The sequence below is a fragment of the Lepus europaeus genome, chromosome 5 (genome assembly GCF_033115175.1).
Source record: "Lepus europaeus isolate LE1 chromosome 5, mLepTim1.pri, whole genome shotgun sequence".
Lineage (NCBI taxonomy): Eukaryota > Metazoa > Chordata > Mammalia > Lagomorpha > Leporidae > Lepus > Lepus europaeus.
Genome location: NC_084831.1, coordinates 148,585,247 through 148,601,447, shown reverse-complemented (window position 1 = coordinate 148,601,447; position 16,201 = coordinate 148,585,247). Strand labels below are relative to the sequence as shown.

Below are 16,201 nucleotides of genomic sequence, written 5' to 3'. Positions count from 1 at the left end.
CACCTGCGATCAAACTCCCTGCTAATGTGCCTGGGAAAGCAGTGGAAGATGGCCCACGTGTTTGGTCCTCTGCACCAACGTGGGAGACCCAGATGGAGATCCAGGCTTTAGCTCAGCCTTGACTGTTGCAGCCATTTGGGGAGTAAACTAGTGGATAGAATTGCTTGCGTGCACGCGCGCTCTCTCTCTCTGTGTCTTTTCCTACTCTCTCTGCAAGTTAGCCTTTCAAATAAATATAAGTATTTTAAAAAATATAAAAAGGACTTGCAAAATAATTTGGTCTGGCCCTGCCAAGGCAACTGCAAGCAAGAATCAAAATTCAATAAATCTACAGCAGGCTAATTTTTAAGTTGATTATTTTGTATAGCCCACGGATGATGTTATAAGTATATAAATAGACCTTGGCAGAAAAAAAGGTTCCCCACTCCTGCAACGCTGTGAAATACACAAGAGGCAGTCATCATTTTCACTTTAAAGACAGAAAATGGGCCTGGTAAGAAGGGTCACATATGCACCAGCGTGCCCCTGCGGCTGGGGCACAAAGGAAACCCAGGCCTCCTGATTCTCTGCTGGTCACTTGAGCTACTATAAATACTGAATCGAAAACTCTTCTGAAAACAGGTCCATCTCAAAGACTTACGGACAAATAACAAGTCTATAATGTACTGTACTCGAAAAGACATTGATTTGTAACTGAGGGAAGTCGCTTGACTTACTGATTATCAATGAGGCAAATCTCTGGCTCTGTACATATCCACAGGACAAAGGTTTTCACTTCTGTGTCTGTAGGAACCAATCCTCTCCTCTCCCTTCTAACTGCAGGAGCTGCTTCCTTATAAGCTCCCTATTGAGTGGATTCTTGCCTTAAAGTTTTAAAAGTACTATCGTAGCCTATCTGAATAACAATGGTGCTCAGTATCCGCGCCAGTGACACATGGGCAAAGTAAAAGAATGTCTAACAGAAAACAGTAACCAGCTGGCTGTAGGTTCCTTCATGTTTAACAAGCAGGAAGCTAACTTGGCTGATTCCAACACTAAATATTGAATACAAGGTACATGAAGGAGAATGTTGTTTGTGATATTTGATGGCGATAGTCCACATGCAGTCTCCCTGACTGTGTGAGAAGCAGCAAAGTCTCTCAGGTCTTGTACCAACCTGCATCTAAATTACCTACGAGCCTCTGAGGTCACAGCTGACAATTCAGGTTTCAGGTTTAGGACCTGGAAATCTGCATCTCAGCCCACTCTGCCGATGAAGCTTCTGACTGCTAAAGCTCAAAGTCCTGGCTGTGTAAGTCTTCTTGTGAAACCATTTAGGGGCCAGTACTATTGCACAGTAGGCTAAGCCTCTGCCTGTGGGGCCAGAATCCCATATGGGCGCAGGTTTGTGTCCTGGCTGCCCCATTCCAATTCAGCTCTCTACTGATGGCCTGGGAAAGCAGTGAAAGTTGGCCCATGTGCTTGGGCCCCTGCACCTGCACGGGAGATCAGGAAGAAGCTCCTGGCTCCTGGCTTCATATCGGCCCAGCTCTGGCTGTCTGTTGTGTCCATTTGGGGAGTGAAGCAGCAGACAGAAGATCCTTCTCTCTTTGTAACTCTACCCCTTAAATATATAAATAAAATATTTTTTTAAAAAAAGAAGCTGTTTAAAATTAAACTCAATGCCATTTTCAGAAAATCAGGTATTTCATCTTAAATTTTATTCCCGATAGTAAACATGATGAGACATATTAAAGGATACTTCAAAAAGTTTATACAATAATAGAATCAGAAAACAACTCTATGTTGGTGCATAAACATTTTGAAAAAGTTCATGTATAGTCTTCATAATATACTATATTCAACAGTGCCGGCCCCTCATTAAGTTTTTCAAGACTGTCAGATTAGGACTGTATTAATACTTTGTTTTTTGAGCGATTTTATAGTACTAAATACCAAATAAACAAATTCTCAAATTGTCTTTGATGAAAAAGTTTTTACCAACTTATCAAATATTAATATTTTAAAATAATTAACAATATCCCATTTTTCTTTCACACCATGACTCCATTTCCGCACTAAGAGATAAATGCCATAAACAAATAAATAATTATCAGACAGAACTATGGCTGTATCTCTGTTGCTAAGCTGAGACACTTACAGGTTAAATGATAATTTCCTGTCCTAATGAGCCCCAATCTCCTTTCGCGCTAAACAAACTTCTCCTTCATGAACATCAAGGCTGGCATAGTCAGGAGTGGTTGAAATGCACAAGACAAAACAAAACAAAATGTATCTAAAACCTGATTTTTTTTTTAAATGAAAGGAAAAGGGATTTTTCTAGACACTAAGTTATTCTAGGTGTCCTCAACAATACACTTTTGTTGCTAACTGTTAACACAAGATAGATTACTTATCCTTTATGAGTTTCAATAGTCACTACAGTGGCATAATTGAAAACTTCTTATACCCACACAAGATTCAGTAAATGAACAACATGAGAGTCATTCAAAGTAATGGTAAACATAAATAGAATTCACCTTTTATTAACAGCACTGTACAGACAGTTCAGACTCAAAAGTTTCATTCTTCAAAGGGCAGCCCCACGGGGGAAGGGCACTAAAATGTGATGAGCTGCAGATCTTTTTCTCCACCTACTGTGCAGAATCCAGAAATCTCAACAGAAGACCGTCTAGCACCACCTGACACGTTACTGAATACTTTGCAGATGAGTGCATATTTAAATCCTGGACACCCACCAAGAATTCTTTCTTCCAATCTCGTGCTCCAAAAAAGAAACACACATTTCCTTTTAACATCTTCGCCTCCCACTGAAATGTGCCTTTCCTTCACGGGACAAGCTGACCCCTAGCCAGGACCTGGCAACCATAACTGCTGTCAGTACTGGTACAACTGAGTTCCATGTCTTCCTGTGTTTACAGGAGAGAGGGATGAGCTTAGACTTCCAACAGAGGAGAAATTCAACAACACTGTGAGAGGCCAAGTCACTTCTGTATAAAGGGTTTTTGAATATGAAATTTCTACTTGCTACATGTACATTAAAGATCCAGTTACATAATGATTCATATATGCAAAAACAAATTTGAATAAAATTTTAGAAACTTTCATACGTTTGTAAAACCATAAAATTTGCTTCTAAATTTCCCTTTCAAAAGCACATTAAATTCATATAGAGCAAATAAATTCAAAGTCTCTGGTTTTTAAAAAATGACTAGGATTTTAAAATCAAACTTACCTTATGTAATGCCATTCTCTGAACATATACACACAGAACTATGAAATTTGGTACTTTTTTTTTTTTAAAGTTAACACCATCTAGAATTTTCTTCCAATTTGAAACAAGTCAAGTAGTACTTAACAATGCCTTCTCAAAACAGTTTTATTTGGTTGTCAATTTCCATATTCATAAGCTCAGTTTATTAAGTGTGTAACACATACCCTGTGATCATCCTTGTTGTCATGGAAGATATTAGAAACCAAAGATGTCTCAGAAACCTGGCATTAAAGGCTAAACTGTAGAGAAGCCTAAAAAGAAATTGGGAGGAAATAAGACAGATTAAGCATATATATAGAAATATCGTCTTCAAAAATAACAAATAGCTATCCCTATCTGAGTGCTGGTTCAAGTTCTGACTGCTCAGCTTCCAATTCACCTTCCTGCTAATGTGTCTGGGAAGACAGCAGAAGATGGAGATCATGGCTCTTAGCTTCAGCCTGGCCCAGACCTGGCTGTTGTGACCATTTAGGAAGTAAACCAATGGACAGATCTTTTTCTGTCACTCTACCTTTTAAATAACTTAAAAAAACAAAATCACTTCAAAGAAGAGCATCCTGTTGAAAAACAGAGCTTTCTTAAAAAATAACGGGGCCGGCACTATGGTGTAGCAGGTAAAGCCAGCACCTGCAGTGCCAATATGCCATATGGGTGCCAGTTCGAGTCCCGGCTCCTCCACTTCTGATCCAGCTCTTTGCTATGGCCTGGGAGAGCAGTGGAAGATGGCCCAAGTCCTTGAGTCCCTGCACTTGCATCAGAGACCGGGATGAAGCTCCTGATTCCTGGCTTTGGCCTGGTCACTGTGACCATTTGGGGGAGTGAACCAGCAGATGGAAGATCTCTCTCTCTCTCTCTGCCTCTCCCTCTCTGTGTAATTCTGACTTTCAAATAAATAAATGAATTAAAAAAAAAAAAAAGAAAAAGACAATTAAAAAACATGAACTTCTAACATGAAAAAATCCTAGAATATGTTTAGGTTTTCCTCTTTTATTAAGAAATTGTTTATAAACACGTATTTGCTATTTTTCCTAAAAACAGTTTATGGCAAAAGAGATTTATCAATACTAAATCTCTTCTATTTAGACATAATAAAAGCTGAATATTATGCTATAAATTCATCTTTACATATTTCTTTGTATACATGCTCTTATAACAGTTTTTCACTAACATTTTCATGTGATATGTATCTAGGAAACATCATTTTAATCGGTATAGCTTTCAAATGTTACATTTCAAGGTAACTTTAAGATAGTCACTCAATAAGTAATAATAAAAAATTATTAAATTATTGAAGGTTTTAGCTTTGAGTTTTACTTCTAGAAGGTAAAGTGACAAATTCCATATACTGGAATAGATTTTAAAATTTAGCTTTATTTAACTGTACCATCCCTGTGAGTACAGTAGTGAAGGAAAGTAACTTCCGCCCAGGCCATTGTTTCAGGCCAGCTGAGGACTGTCCAGAGGGCTGGCCAGAGGACTGCTCAGAGGACTGTCCAGAGAGCTGCTCAGAGGACTGTCCAGAGAGCTGCTCAGAGGACTGTCCAGGTTATGGGGCGCCAGCTCACACACAAGGCGGCAGAGGTGTACTCACAGGCTTCCTCTGCGAGTCAAGGTACTGCAGGTAACAGAAACACAGCCGAACACCAAGGACCACCCACCTCTCCCAGCACACGCACACTAAGGCACTACTTTGTGTTTTTCCAGACAGCCATCACCTTACTGGCCAAAGCAATATTAAATGATATATCAATTCACCTCTGCAATAATGCAAGATTAAAAATAAATTCTAAATTTCCTTAGTACTAATAACAGTTTATAGACATATTTTAACTTGACGCAAGCTGCCAAAAAAATTTGTTTTTCCAGACAATCTAGGAGACTCAGAAGAAAAACACTGGACACAGTTTTGTTAAATTAGCATTCCAATATTAAAAACATCGCCATTTTAATGACAGTTCTCTTTTTACTGGTAGGTAACTTTAATTATAAAATTACCAGACTAAAAAAAAAAAAATACAGTTTTCCTGATGCTTCAGTTCAAATTAAAATTGGGGAAAGGTAGCACTCATAACCTCAGATGCCGTTTTTGATATTCCCTTTCCTTATAATTTCTTTCTTTTAAAAATATATAAAAATCTATTCACTTATGTGAAAGAGTTACAGAGAGAAAAACAGAGAGATCTTCCATCCACTGCTTTACTCCCCCAGATGGCCACAACAGCTGGGGCTGGGTCAGGCTGAACCCCGGAGCTTCTTCCAGTTCTCTCACATGGGTGGCGCCCAAGTACCTGGGCCATCTTCTGTTGCGTTTTCCCAAGCCACCAGTAGGGAGCTGAATCACAGGTGGAGCAGCCAGGACATGAACTGGCACCCACATGGGATGCTGGTATCACAGGCAGTGGCATGATCCACTGCATCTCAACACCAAATCCTCCTTACTGTTTTTGAACCCCATTCTTAAAACAGGGAGTGGAAAATATAAAATAACTTTGTTATATGTTTTTTCCAAGTTTACCTATATTTCTTTTGAATCAATTACCATTCAAAAATGTTTAGAAAATTCTTAGAAGTTTCAAAACTCACTATTATTGGTAAATCTGACTAAAGCAAGCCTCATTTATTGATGTTGCTAGCAATATTAGATATTAGCTTGTAATCAACACATGATTTTACAACAGATTTAATAAAATCATTATCTGAAATGTTTAAAGACTCATCAATTTCATTTCTCTATTAAATAGAATGCAAATATTAACATGAAACACTGATTAAATCTACTTGTTATATTCAAAGATGCTGATAATAAAAGCAACATGAATACAAAAAATAAATTTTTCTCTCCCAGTTACATCTTCAATACTTTTTCTAAATTATTGTAAAAACTTATTTACAAGCACACGAACATTAAGTATATAAATTTAATCTAGCATATACAATGAAACACAAATCTATATTTTCTCCATTTGAGACAGCTGAATAATCATTTTATCCCAAATTATTAAAGTATAAGATATGAATTTATAAATCAAAGCTAATGATCACTCATTAGCACAGCCATATTTAACACTGCTGAGAAACCACATGGGGAAACATTAACTAATTTCCAGGGCATACAATGGTCTAAATCATCATGATTTAAGCTGGTTATTCGATCAGGTTTTGATGGAACAATAAGTAGGTGGTGAAATAAAACTGACCTGTGATACCTTATAATTTGATTTATTAGAAAGTTATAGGCAAATTATAATATCAACTTTTTTATGCCCTAACACATGATCTTTAAAATTCTGTCTCAAAGCTTGTAGATCAGTTGAGACCTGAAGAATGACCAGCCCCCTCAACGCAAGTGTAAGAAGAGGAGGAGGAAGCAGCAGCCTGAACAGTTCCTTAGGGTGGAGACATGAAACCACACAGAAGCACAGAACGCACACAAGGATCAGGAAACGCGTGTGTAATCAAGCACGGTTGGGGTAAAAAGCATTCTGTGGCTGGAGACAAAACCAGAGATCACCAGGTGCTAAACAGCAACAGGAAACCAATAATCTAAGGAATGGGAATTTTTGACCTGAAAGTAAAGAAGATCCATGTTTAAACAATGGAATGAAATAATTAGGACAATATTTTCAACAGTTCGGCCTAGCAAAACACATAACTTTTAACAAGTCAAGAAGACCGAACACACAAAAGAACAACTAGGAAAGGCACGAACTAAGCCTAAACCCCCGTAAAGTAAGTGCTGTTCAATCACATTTTCTGTGAGAACGACCTTGTTCTTACATTTTATTTATTTTTGGCCAGCGTTGTGGCATAATGGTTTAAACCACTGCTGCCAATGCCAACATTCCACATGGGCACCAGTTTGGGTCCTGGCTGCTCCACTTCCAATCCAGCTCCTTGCTAATACACCTGGGAAAGCAGTGGAAGATGGCCCAACTTCTTGGACCCCTGCACCCATGTAGGAGACCGGAAGACGTTCCTGGCTCCTGGCTTCGGCCCAGCCCCGCCCTGGACATTGTGTTCATTTGGGGAATGAACCAAGCAGATGGAAGAAGACCTCTCTCTCTCTCTCTCCCTCCCTCTTTAAAAAAAACCAAAACAGAAACAGAAAATTTGCCCTTCAAATAAAACAAAATGATTTCTTTTCTTTTTTTAATCTGAAAGGCAGATAGACTGAAACACACAGTTTCTACCCACTGGTTCACTTCCCAAATATCTGCAAGAGCTAGGGCTGGACCAGGCCAAAAGCCAGGAGACAAGAACTCAATCTGGGTCTCCCACATGGTGGCAGGGACTCAACTACTCAGACTATCACCTGTTTTCCTCCCAGTAGCATACCACCAGCAAGCTGGAATCAAAGTGGAGCCAAGCACTCCAACATGGGATACAGGTATACCAAGCAACTTTTTTTTTTTTTAAAGATTTATTTATTTATTTGAAAGCCAGATTTACAGAGAGGCAGAGGCGGGTGTGTGTGTGTGTGTGTGTGTGTGTCCCCCATCCACTGGTTCACTCCCTAAATGGCAGCAATGGCTGCAACTGAGCAGATCCAAAGCCAGGAGCCAGGAGCCCCCTGCCGGGTGAATTAAAAGAAGGTCTTTGGGCAAAGATACTGAATTCAATCTTCCACAACGTGTAAGGAGTTTGAGGACAGCGTGTAAGGTACCAGATGCTATCTCAGGTCTGCAGGTGAATAGGAGTCCTGAGTATCACAAAGTTATTTGAACTAAAGGTGCAAATTCAGGAGTTATTAGAATACAGGAAGTCCACCTATATGAAGGCAACAGGTCAAATGGCGTCAAGACAAGGAAGGACAGGAATGTCAAATACCACAGAAAGGTTTTGTTAGCTGGCAAGCCTGTGGACAGGCAGCGTGGGAACTGTGGAGGCCCGGCTGGCTGTCCAGGCACAGCCACACAGATGTGGGCAAGCAGCACAGCCAGGTGAAAGGGTAACCGCGCTCACCTCACTGTGGAACATCTGCAAACCAGGATGCAGAAAATAAAGCACTGAAATAACATTCACTAAAAATTTTAAGTCTGCCAGGGTTAAAGGTGAGCATTTGTTAATTAGGCTATCTTTAAGTACCTGCTCAATATCCCACTTTCTGATTTTGGTTATCTGGATAATGGAACAGTGCCTTTTTTAACCCAAACACACACACACAAACACAACACAACCAGTCAATATTCACTGGTGTTTTAAAATAGTGAAAATGTTTTTTAAGGGAAAAATAATCTAAAAATTAAATTGCATTCAAATTCCCATGTTCAATGGTAGGTATAAAAATTTCCTCTCAAAAAAAGGGGCTGGCAACTCATTACTTCATTGATTAAAAAAAAAAAAAAAACTTTCATTCACCTAAACCAAACCTCAAAACAATGCCAGTAGTAGCATAAACAATTACTCTCCTCCATGCCACCTTCTCCTGTACATTCAGACACGTGAGCAGTCACTTTTGTGAGTTTCTTACACAATGCTTCCAAGTTTCTTTATACAAATACAAATATACATATTCCACCTTTATTACACAAAGTATTATTATACAATGTTCTCTTTTGTTATGTAAACATCTACCTAGGAAATCTTTTTGTAATATTCCTTTATACATCCTGACAGAAATGAAATCTGCAAATCCTATCTCTGAAAATAGGAGGAACAAATATTAGCCACAATGAGTTATCAACTGAGAATATACTAATCATCTTTTAAATACTTCTTTTAAAAAATCAAAATGGGAGTACTTAAGATCTACAATAGGTAAAGTAAGCCTACTTGCTATTTCATGAGCTATAAAGAACATTCTAAATACTTAATACCTAATACACTTAAATCATCAATGAAGTTCCCAGAGTAGCTTCTCAGAGGAGACAGGTGCTGTACTCATAAAAGCCGGCTTACACAGAGAGCTCCTTCCCCACTGAACACCTGCTCACCAGTCACCCTCGGCCCAGGCAGCGGTGCATTCAACCCAGTAATTACCACCCAAAGCAATGGACTCTGTACTGCAATAAAGGCAAGGGTGCTGGCTCAGCCGCTGGGATCCTCCTCTCACATCCGACTGCACTGCACCCCCTACAAAAGCTCCCGACCCAACCCAGGGTCATTTTCCCTGACATCTTACTTCCTCTGGTGGTAATTAACACCAGGGAACCAAGACAGCACCTCATTAGTCTGCGGCATTAGTGTTTACAAGGCAATTTCAACCACTGACTCATTTCTTACTTACAGTTCATTTCAAAGAATGCTTTCCTAACCAACAGGCTGCATTTTACAAAAACAATTCTCCAGGGGGACAGGAACTCACACGGGGCCTACTCACTGAGAGTGCCTTCACAGTTTGCTCTGAGCATCAGGCCCTCAGAACCTAGCAGAAATACTATGTATTTTTTTTGCACTGCAAATATTTTTCTATTGAATTTTTAAGAAACTGCTAAACTAACACTCAAAATGGAGGGAAAGAAAATAGTTCAAGACTAATATCACAATTATGCACAAATTTGCTAGTCTTGTTTTGACCTAACCAAATTTATTTTGATGCTTCAAAAAACAAAAATTTATTTATAAGAACAAACTGTCATGGACAACCTGATAAAAAGGGTGCCATTTATAAACCCCTAAAATGATGTGTAATATGTCAGTTCTATAACGCAGCTGTGAATTCAACTGTTAATATGGGTGGCAAAGACTAAACTCTCAATTCAAGATAACTACAGAAATAGAAGCTGATTTCATTCATTTGTCTGAAAGACAGCATGAGAGAGAAAGAGACAAGAAGACACACACATGGGGTTGGGGGGAGGAGAACCGCCCAAATGCTTGCAACAGTCAGGAACTCCATCAGGGTCCCCCATCTGCGTGGCAGGAAATCAAATACTTGGCCACCATGCACTGCTCCCCAGGTGCATGAGCAGGAAGCTGGATCTGAAGTGCAGAGCGCCCAGATGCCAAGCCGCACTCCATGCAGGATGCAGGCATCCTGAGAAGTGGCTTAACCTGGTGTGCCCAAATGCCTGCCCCAAGACCTGATTTCTTAACACTTCACCCACACAGCGTTCTTCAGAGCCTCATAAGCAAGGAAAGGATTCAAATGGTATTTGATTTGATGGTTTGGAAAAGATAAAGCTCCATCTACCACGAAATGCTTGAAAAACAGAATATTCTACGTCTTATTCATCAGAAAATAGCAGATAAAAACTACCCGGGTTATGAGCAAAGTAAATCCCAGGAGAGGGAAACGTGTTTTACTGTTTGCATCCTATTAGCATCAAAGCAGACTCGCCTGACTTTCGGCACCATCATGCGATGCTGCACCATCAGCGTGTGGCAGATGGACGCCATCCTGGTGAAGACTTCCTCACTAGCTGAATCCCTCCACACTAAGTTTAACAGGGTGTTGGTCTGCTGTTTCGTATCCAACTTCTTCAGACATTCCTCTGTTATGTACGGGACCGACAGTCGACCATCCTCCTAAAACACACCAGGAAAATCAGTTTAAGTTAATGATATTCTGGTACAACCTATTTCTCCATTACAAGCGTTAACAGAATTGTACTTTTCATCCAGTGAAAACACAAGGTAGGTATTACCTAAAGATCATCCACATCACAATTAATTTATCAACATCTGTATTTATATATCCATTGAAGTAATCTGAAGTCCTCTAGAGAGCCTCAGTCACCAACAGCTATCAACTGTGCCCAGGATGGTAACACACGATACTGTCAACAGTCAGCTTTTGCCAACTAATGACACTTTGGTATTTACATATTACATATTTTAGATCAAGTTCTACCAAGACAGCATAAACACTGAAACTAATATCATATGATGGTATTTCCACTTAAAACTGAGAATTCATAGCTGAAGCGAAATAAGAATCGTTAACAATATTTTTAATTGAAGAATATACATGATAAATATATTATGATATCTCTTAATTTACTCGATGATCTCATCCACTGAATAAAACATGAGTTAGGGGCTGGCATTGTAGCAATGCAGGTGAAGCCACTGCCAGCAACGCCAGCATCCCAGATGGGAGCTGGTTCATGTTCCAGCTGCTCCACTTCTGATCCAGCTCCCTGCTCATTGTCTGCGAAAAAGCCGCAGAAGACAGCCCAAGTGTTGGGCCCTGCCACTCACATTGGAGACCTGGATGAAGCTCCAGTTCTGGACTGGCCCAGCATTGGCTACTGCAGCTATCTTGGGAGTGAACCAGTGGATGGATGATCTCTCTGTTTCTTCCTCTAACTCTGGCTTTCTATTTTTTTTTCTTTTTTTTTAATTTTTGACAGGCAGAGTGGATAGTGAGAGAGAGAGACAGAGAGAAAGGTCTTCCTTTTTGCCATTGGTTCACCCTCCAATGGCCGCTGCGGCTGGCGCATTGCGCTGATCCGAAGCCAGGAGCCAGGTGCTTCTCCTGGTCTCCCATGCGGGTGCAGGGCCCAAGCACTTGGGCCATCCTCCACTGCCTTCCCGGGCCATAACAGAGAGCTGGCCTGGAAGAGGGGCAACTGGGATAGAATTCGGCGCCCCGACCGGGACTAGAACCCGGTGTGCCGGCGCTGCAAGTCAGAGGATTAGCCTGTTAAGCCACGGCGCTGGCCATAACTCTGGCTTTCAAAATAAATAAACAAATCTTAAAAAAAAAAAAAAAGCTATTAATATTCTATGAAACATACTCATCTGGGGTATGATTCAAAGACATTCTTTTTCTCTTACCTATATATACATATACACTGAAAAATGAATGTATGTGGCCGGTGCCGTGGCTTAACAGGCTAATCCTCCGCCTTGTGGCGCCGGCACACTGGGTTCTAGTCCCGGTTGGGGTGCCAGATTCTGTCCCGGTTGCTCTTCTTCCAGTCCAGCTCTCTGCAATGGCCCAGGAAGGCAGTGGAGGATGGCCCAGGTCCTTGGGCCCTGCACCCGCATGGGAGACCGGGAGAAGCACCTGGCTCCTGGCTTTGGATCAGCACGATGCACCGGCCGCAGCAGCCATTGGAGGGTGAACCAAAGGTAAAAGGAAGACCTTTCTCTCTGTCTTTCTCTCTCACTATCCACTCTGCCTCTCAAAAAAAAAAAAAAAAAAAAGTATGTTTTCTGTGCAGTGCTGTTTGGAACCCTGCATATAAGCAATCTATAATAACTTATCAAATAAAACATTGCATTAGAAACTACAGAAATAAATCACATCTGTCAAATGTGGATCTTTAAAATGTACTTAGTAAAGATGTGTTAGAACAAAGGTGTATCACACTGAACCACTATTTAAAAAAAAAAAAAAAAAAGATTTATTTACTTATTTGAAAGGCAGAGTTAGAGAGAGAATCTTCCATCAGCTGGTTTGTTCCCCAAATGGCTACAATAGCCTGGGCTGGGCCAGGCCAAAGCCAGGAACCTGGAACTCCATCAAGGTCTCCCACATGTGTGACAGGGGCTCAAGTACTTGGGCTTACCTTCTGCTGCTTTCCCAGGTATATCAGCAAAGAGATGGATCAAAAGCAGAGGGGCCAGGACACAACACAGCGCTCATATAAGATGCTGGCATTACAAGTAGGGGCTTAATCTGCAACGCCACAACACCAGCTCCATATATTTGCAGTGTACAATTGTAACGTAAATTACACATGAACAGTAAGCAAACAGATTATACAGGAACTTAAGGACAAAAGAACTTACAAAGGGCAAACTGCGACTCTCGAAAAATGTCATAAAATCAAATTTAATTCTACATAATTAAATATCACAGGAGACAAATGGCAATATATAAACATGGATATAAAAGACCCGGCACAGAATGAACTGGAGTCAAATCCGTCAAATCCATAAGTGCCTGGTCTACAACTGGGCCATTAATTCCTAACCCAAATGTGGATAGAAAAGAAGAAACAAAATTTAAGGCAAGGGGAAAATTAAAAGAATGAAAAAGGAGTTAAGTTTAATAATAAACAGATCTTGAATGTACTAAAAAAGAAAATGGAGCAACATTTTCCCCTAAATAATTTAAAAATTCATAAGCTGTTTCTCTTTTTCACGTTAAAAGTGCAGTCACAGCAAGAGGAACTGGGGACTCTTTCTGCTCGTGAGTCTTCATGCTTGCCTTAATCACGTTTGCTGGGTAACAGTAAGGGTGGACTTTGACAGCTCTCTTGCTATCATGTCACATGCATACGGAATATACTATGTGTGTGTGTGTGTGTGTGTGCATATTTCAGATTCTCTGGAAGGTAATTATTAAAGATTTAACTCTCGGGTCTGACACTGTGGCATAGTAGGTTAAGCCACCACCTGCAGTGCTGGCATCCCATGTGGGTGCTGGTTCAAGTCCCGGCTGCTCCACTTCTGATCCAGCTCCCTGCTAATGTGCCTGGAAAGGCAGCAGAAGATGGCCCAAGTATTTGGACCTCTGCATCCACGTGGGAGACTTGGAGGAAGCTCCTGGCTCCTGGCTCGTCTGGCCCAGCTATGGCTGTTGCAGACATCTGGGCAGTGAACCAGAGAATGGAAGATCTGTGTGTGTGTGTGTGTGTGTCTCCCTCTCTGTAGCTCTGCCTTTCAAATAAAAAACTTAAAAAAAACTTAACTTTCTAATGAAGACATAAATTTTATGTACATTCCACTTACACAGAATTCCCCCTTCCAGAATATTTTTTGCTTTTCTTTTCCTTTCTCTTCTTTTTTTTGTTTTAACAGGCAGAGAAAAAGAGCTATCACCCATTCACTGGCCTGGATGTCCACAAGGCTGAGGGGACGGATTGGGCTAAAGCCAGGAGCCAGAAACCATTCTAGGTCTCCCCCATCGGGGCAAGGAACCTGACTACTAATCTATCACTGATTGCTTCCCAAGGCACACAGAACACGGAACCAAGCAGGGCACCAAACCCAGGCTCTCCAAACAGGATGCAGACGTCTGAAACACTAATCCAAACGTCTGTCTCATAACTGTAACTGGAAAACAAATTTCATACTTTCTGTTGTATAGTTCAGTTTTTTAACAGATGTAACAGTCCTGGTAAGAAAAAATTCAGTTTGATCCCTTTGTAATCAACCTTCCCATCACCTATAAACCCCAGCAATGAAAAATCTGTTTTTCTTTTTCTTACTGTACTCATTTTCTTTCATTCTAAGCTAATGCACCTGTTTGTATCTTGAAGGGAAGTATTAACAAACCCTTTCACTTCCCTAGAAAACCTGAGCTACTCAAGCATAGTATGGGATTACACTGAGTATTAAATCAACATGAGGGGCCGGCACCGTGGCATAGTAGGTTAATCCTCCGCCTGCAGTGCCAGCATCCCATATGGGCGCCGGTTCTAGTCCTGGTTGCTCCTCTTCCAATCCAGCTCCCTGCTATGGCCTGAGAAAGCAGTGGAAGAGGGCCCAAGTGCTTGGGCCCCTGGACCCGCATGGGAGACCCAGGAAGAGTCTGCTGGCTCCTGGCTCCTAATCAGCTCAGTTCTGGCCATTGTGGCCAGAGGGGAGTGAACAAGCGGATGGAAGACCTTTCTCTCTGTCTCTCCCTCTCACTGACTGTAACTCTACTTATCAAATAAATAAATACGAATTCTGTAACAAAAACAATTTAACATCTTACTGTAGCTGTACCTTAAACCATTTCAATTGTTCAATTAAGGCAAAAACTCAGTGGAGACAACTCTCTTAAGTAAAACATGCAAATTATGTGTGTGTGTATACAATTAAATTTTCTTACATAATAAATTAGTAAACTCTTAGTAATATAAAGGGACAAAAAGAACTTCAGGATGTGACAATGCACTTAAAACTAATGTAAAAGTAAGTTAACATTCACCCTCTATAAAAGTAAAATAAAAGACATTATTTGGTGTTCATGTGACACGAAAGAAGGAACTTAACTTGGAAGTTAGTGTTGCTGCAGCAGGTTCAGCCCCCTGTCTGCAACAACAGCACTCAATATCAGAGTGCAAGTCCTGGAGCAGTGGATGTCGGCCCAAGTGCTTGGCCCAAGCCACCCACGTGGGAGATCTGCCTGGACTCTTTGGCTCCTGGCACCAGTCTGGCCCAATCTTACTTGCTGCAGCCATTTGGGGCATGAACCAGCAAATGGAAGATCTCTCTGCAGGGCTGTAGGACTGGCATCCTGTATGGGCACCGGTTTGAGCTCCAGCTGCTCCAATTCTGATCCAGCTCTCTGCTATTGCCTGGGAAAGCAGTAGAAGATGGCCCAGGTCCTTGGGCCCCTGCACTGCATGGAAGACCCAGAAGCTCCTGGCTCCTGGCTTTGGTCAGCTCAGCTCTGGCCACTGCGGCCATTTGGGAAGTGAACCAGTAGATGGAGAATCTCTGTCTCTCTGTAATTCTGCCTTTTAAATAAATAAATATATATTTTAAAATGTGTGTGTGTGTGGGGGGGGACTTTTGATCCAACAATTCCACTTCCAAGACTTCCTAAGTAATAATTGAATTAGTGTACAGTTTGACTCAGCTTTGCATATAAAAAGAATTTTTTGAAAAAAAATTTATTGAAAGGTAGAGCTACAGAGAGAGGAAGAAACAGAGAGAGACAGTTCTTCCATCCACTGGTTCACTCACCAAATGGCTGCAATGGCCGGGGCTAGGCCAGGCTGAAGCCAGGAGCCAGGAGCCTCATCCAGGTCTCCCACGTGGGTGCAGGGGCCCAGGGACTTGGGTCATCCTCCGCTGCTTCCCTAGGTACACTGGCAGGAAGCTGGATGGGAAGTGAAGCAACTGGACTTGAACCCGGCACCCATATGGGATGCTAATGTTGTAGGCAACAGCTTAACACACTATACCACAATGCTGACCCCAAAAATAAATTTAAAAACTATGTATTTCTGTAATCATTTTCCACAGATGTACAGAGAAAGCTATGGAGTAAGACAGTCCAATCCCTAGGGAAGAGTATGATGAAAGTAGAGGTACAGG

The 16,201-nt window shown here is 41.1% G+C and overlaps 1 protein-coding gene across 1 annotated transcript in view; it reads right to left on the bottom strand.

Annotated features, from left to right (window-relative positions):
• Positions 1–16,201, bottom strand: part of UBE3C (ubiquitin protein ligase E3C) — a 125,722-nt gene that overhangs the window by 63,047 nt on the left and 46,474 nt on the right. The window contains exons 10-11 of the mRNA XM_062192930.1: positions 10,554–10,741; positions 3,439–3,525 (exon numbers count right to left, since the gene is read on the bottom strand). Coding sequence (XP_062048914.1) covers positions 3,439–3,525; positions 10,554–10,741 — 275 coding nt within the window. The remainder of the gene's footprint in view (positions 1–3,438; positions 3,526–10,553; positions 10,742–16,201) is intronic.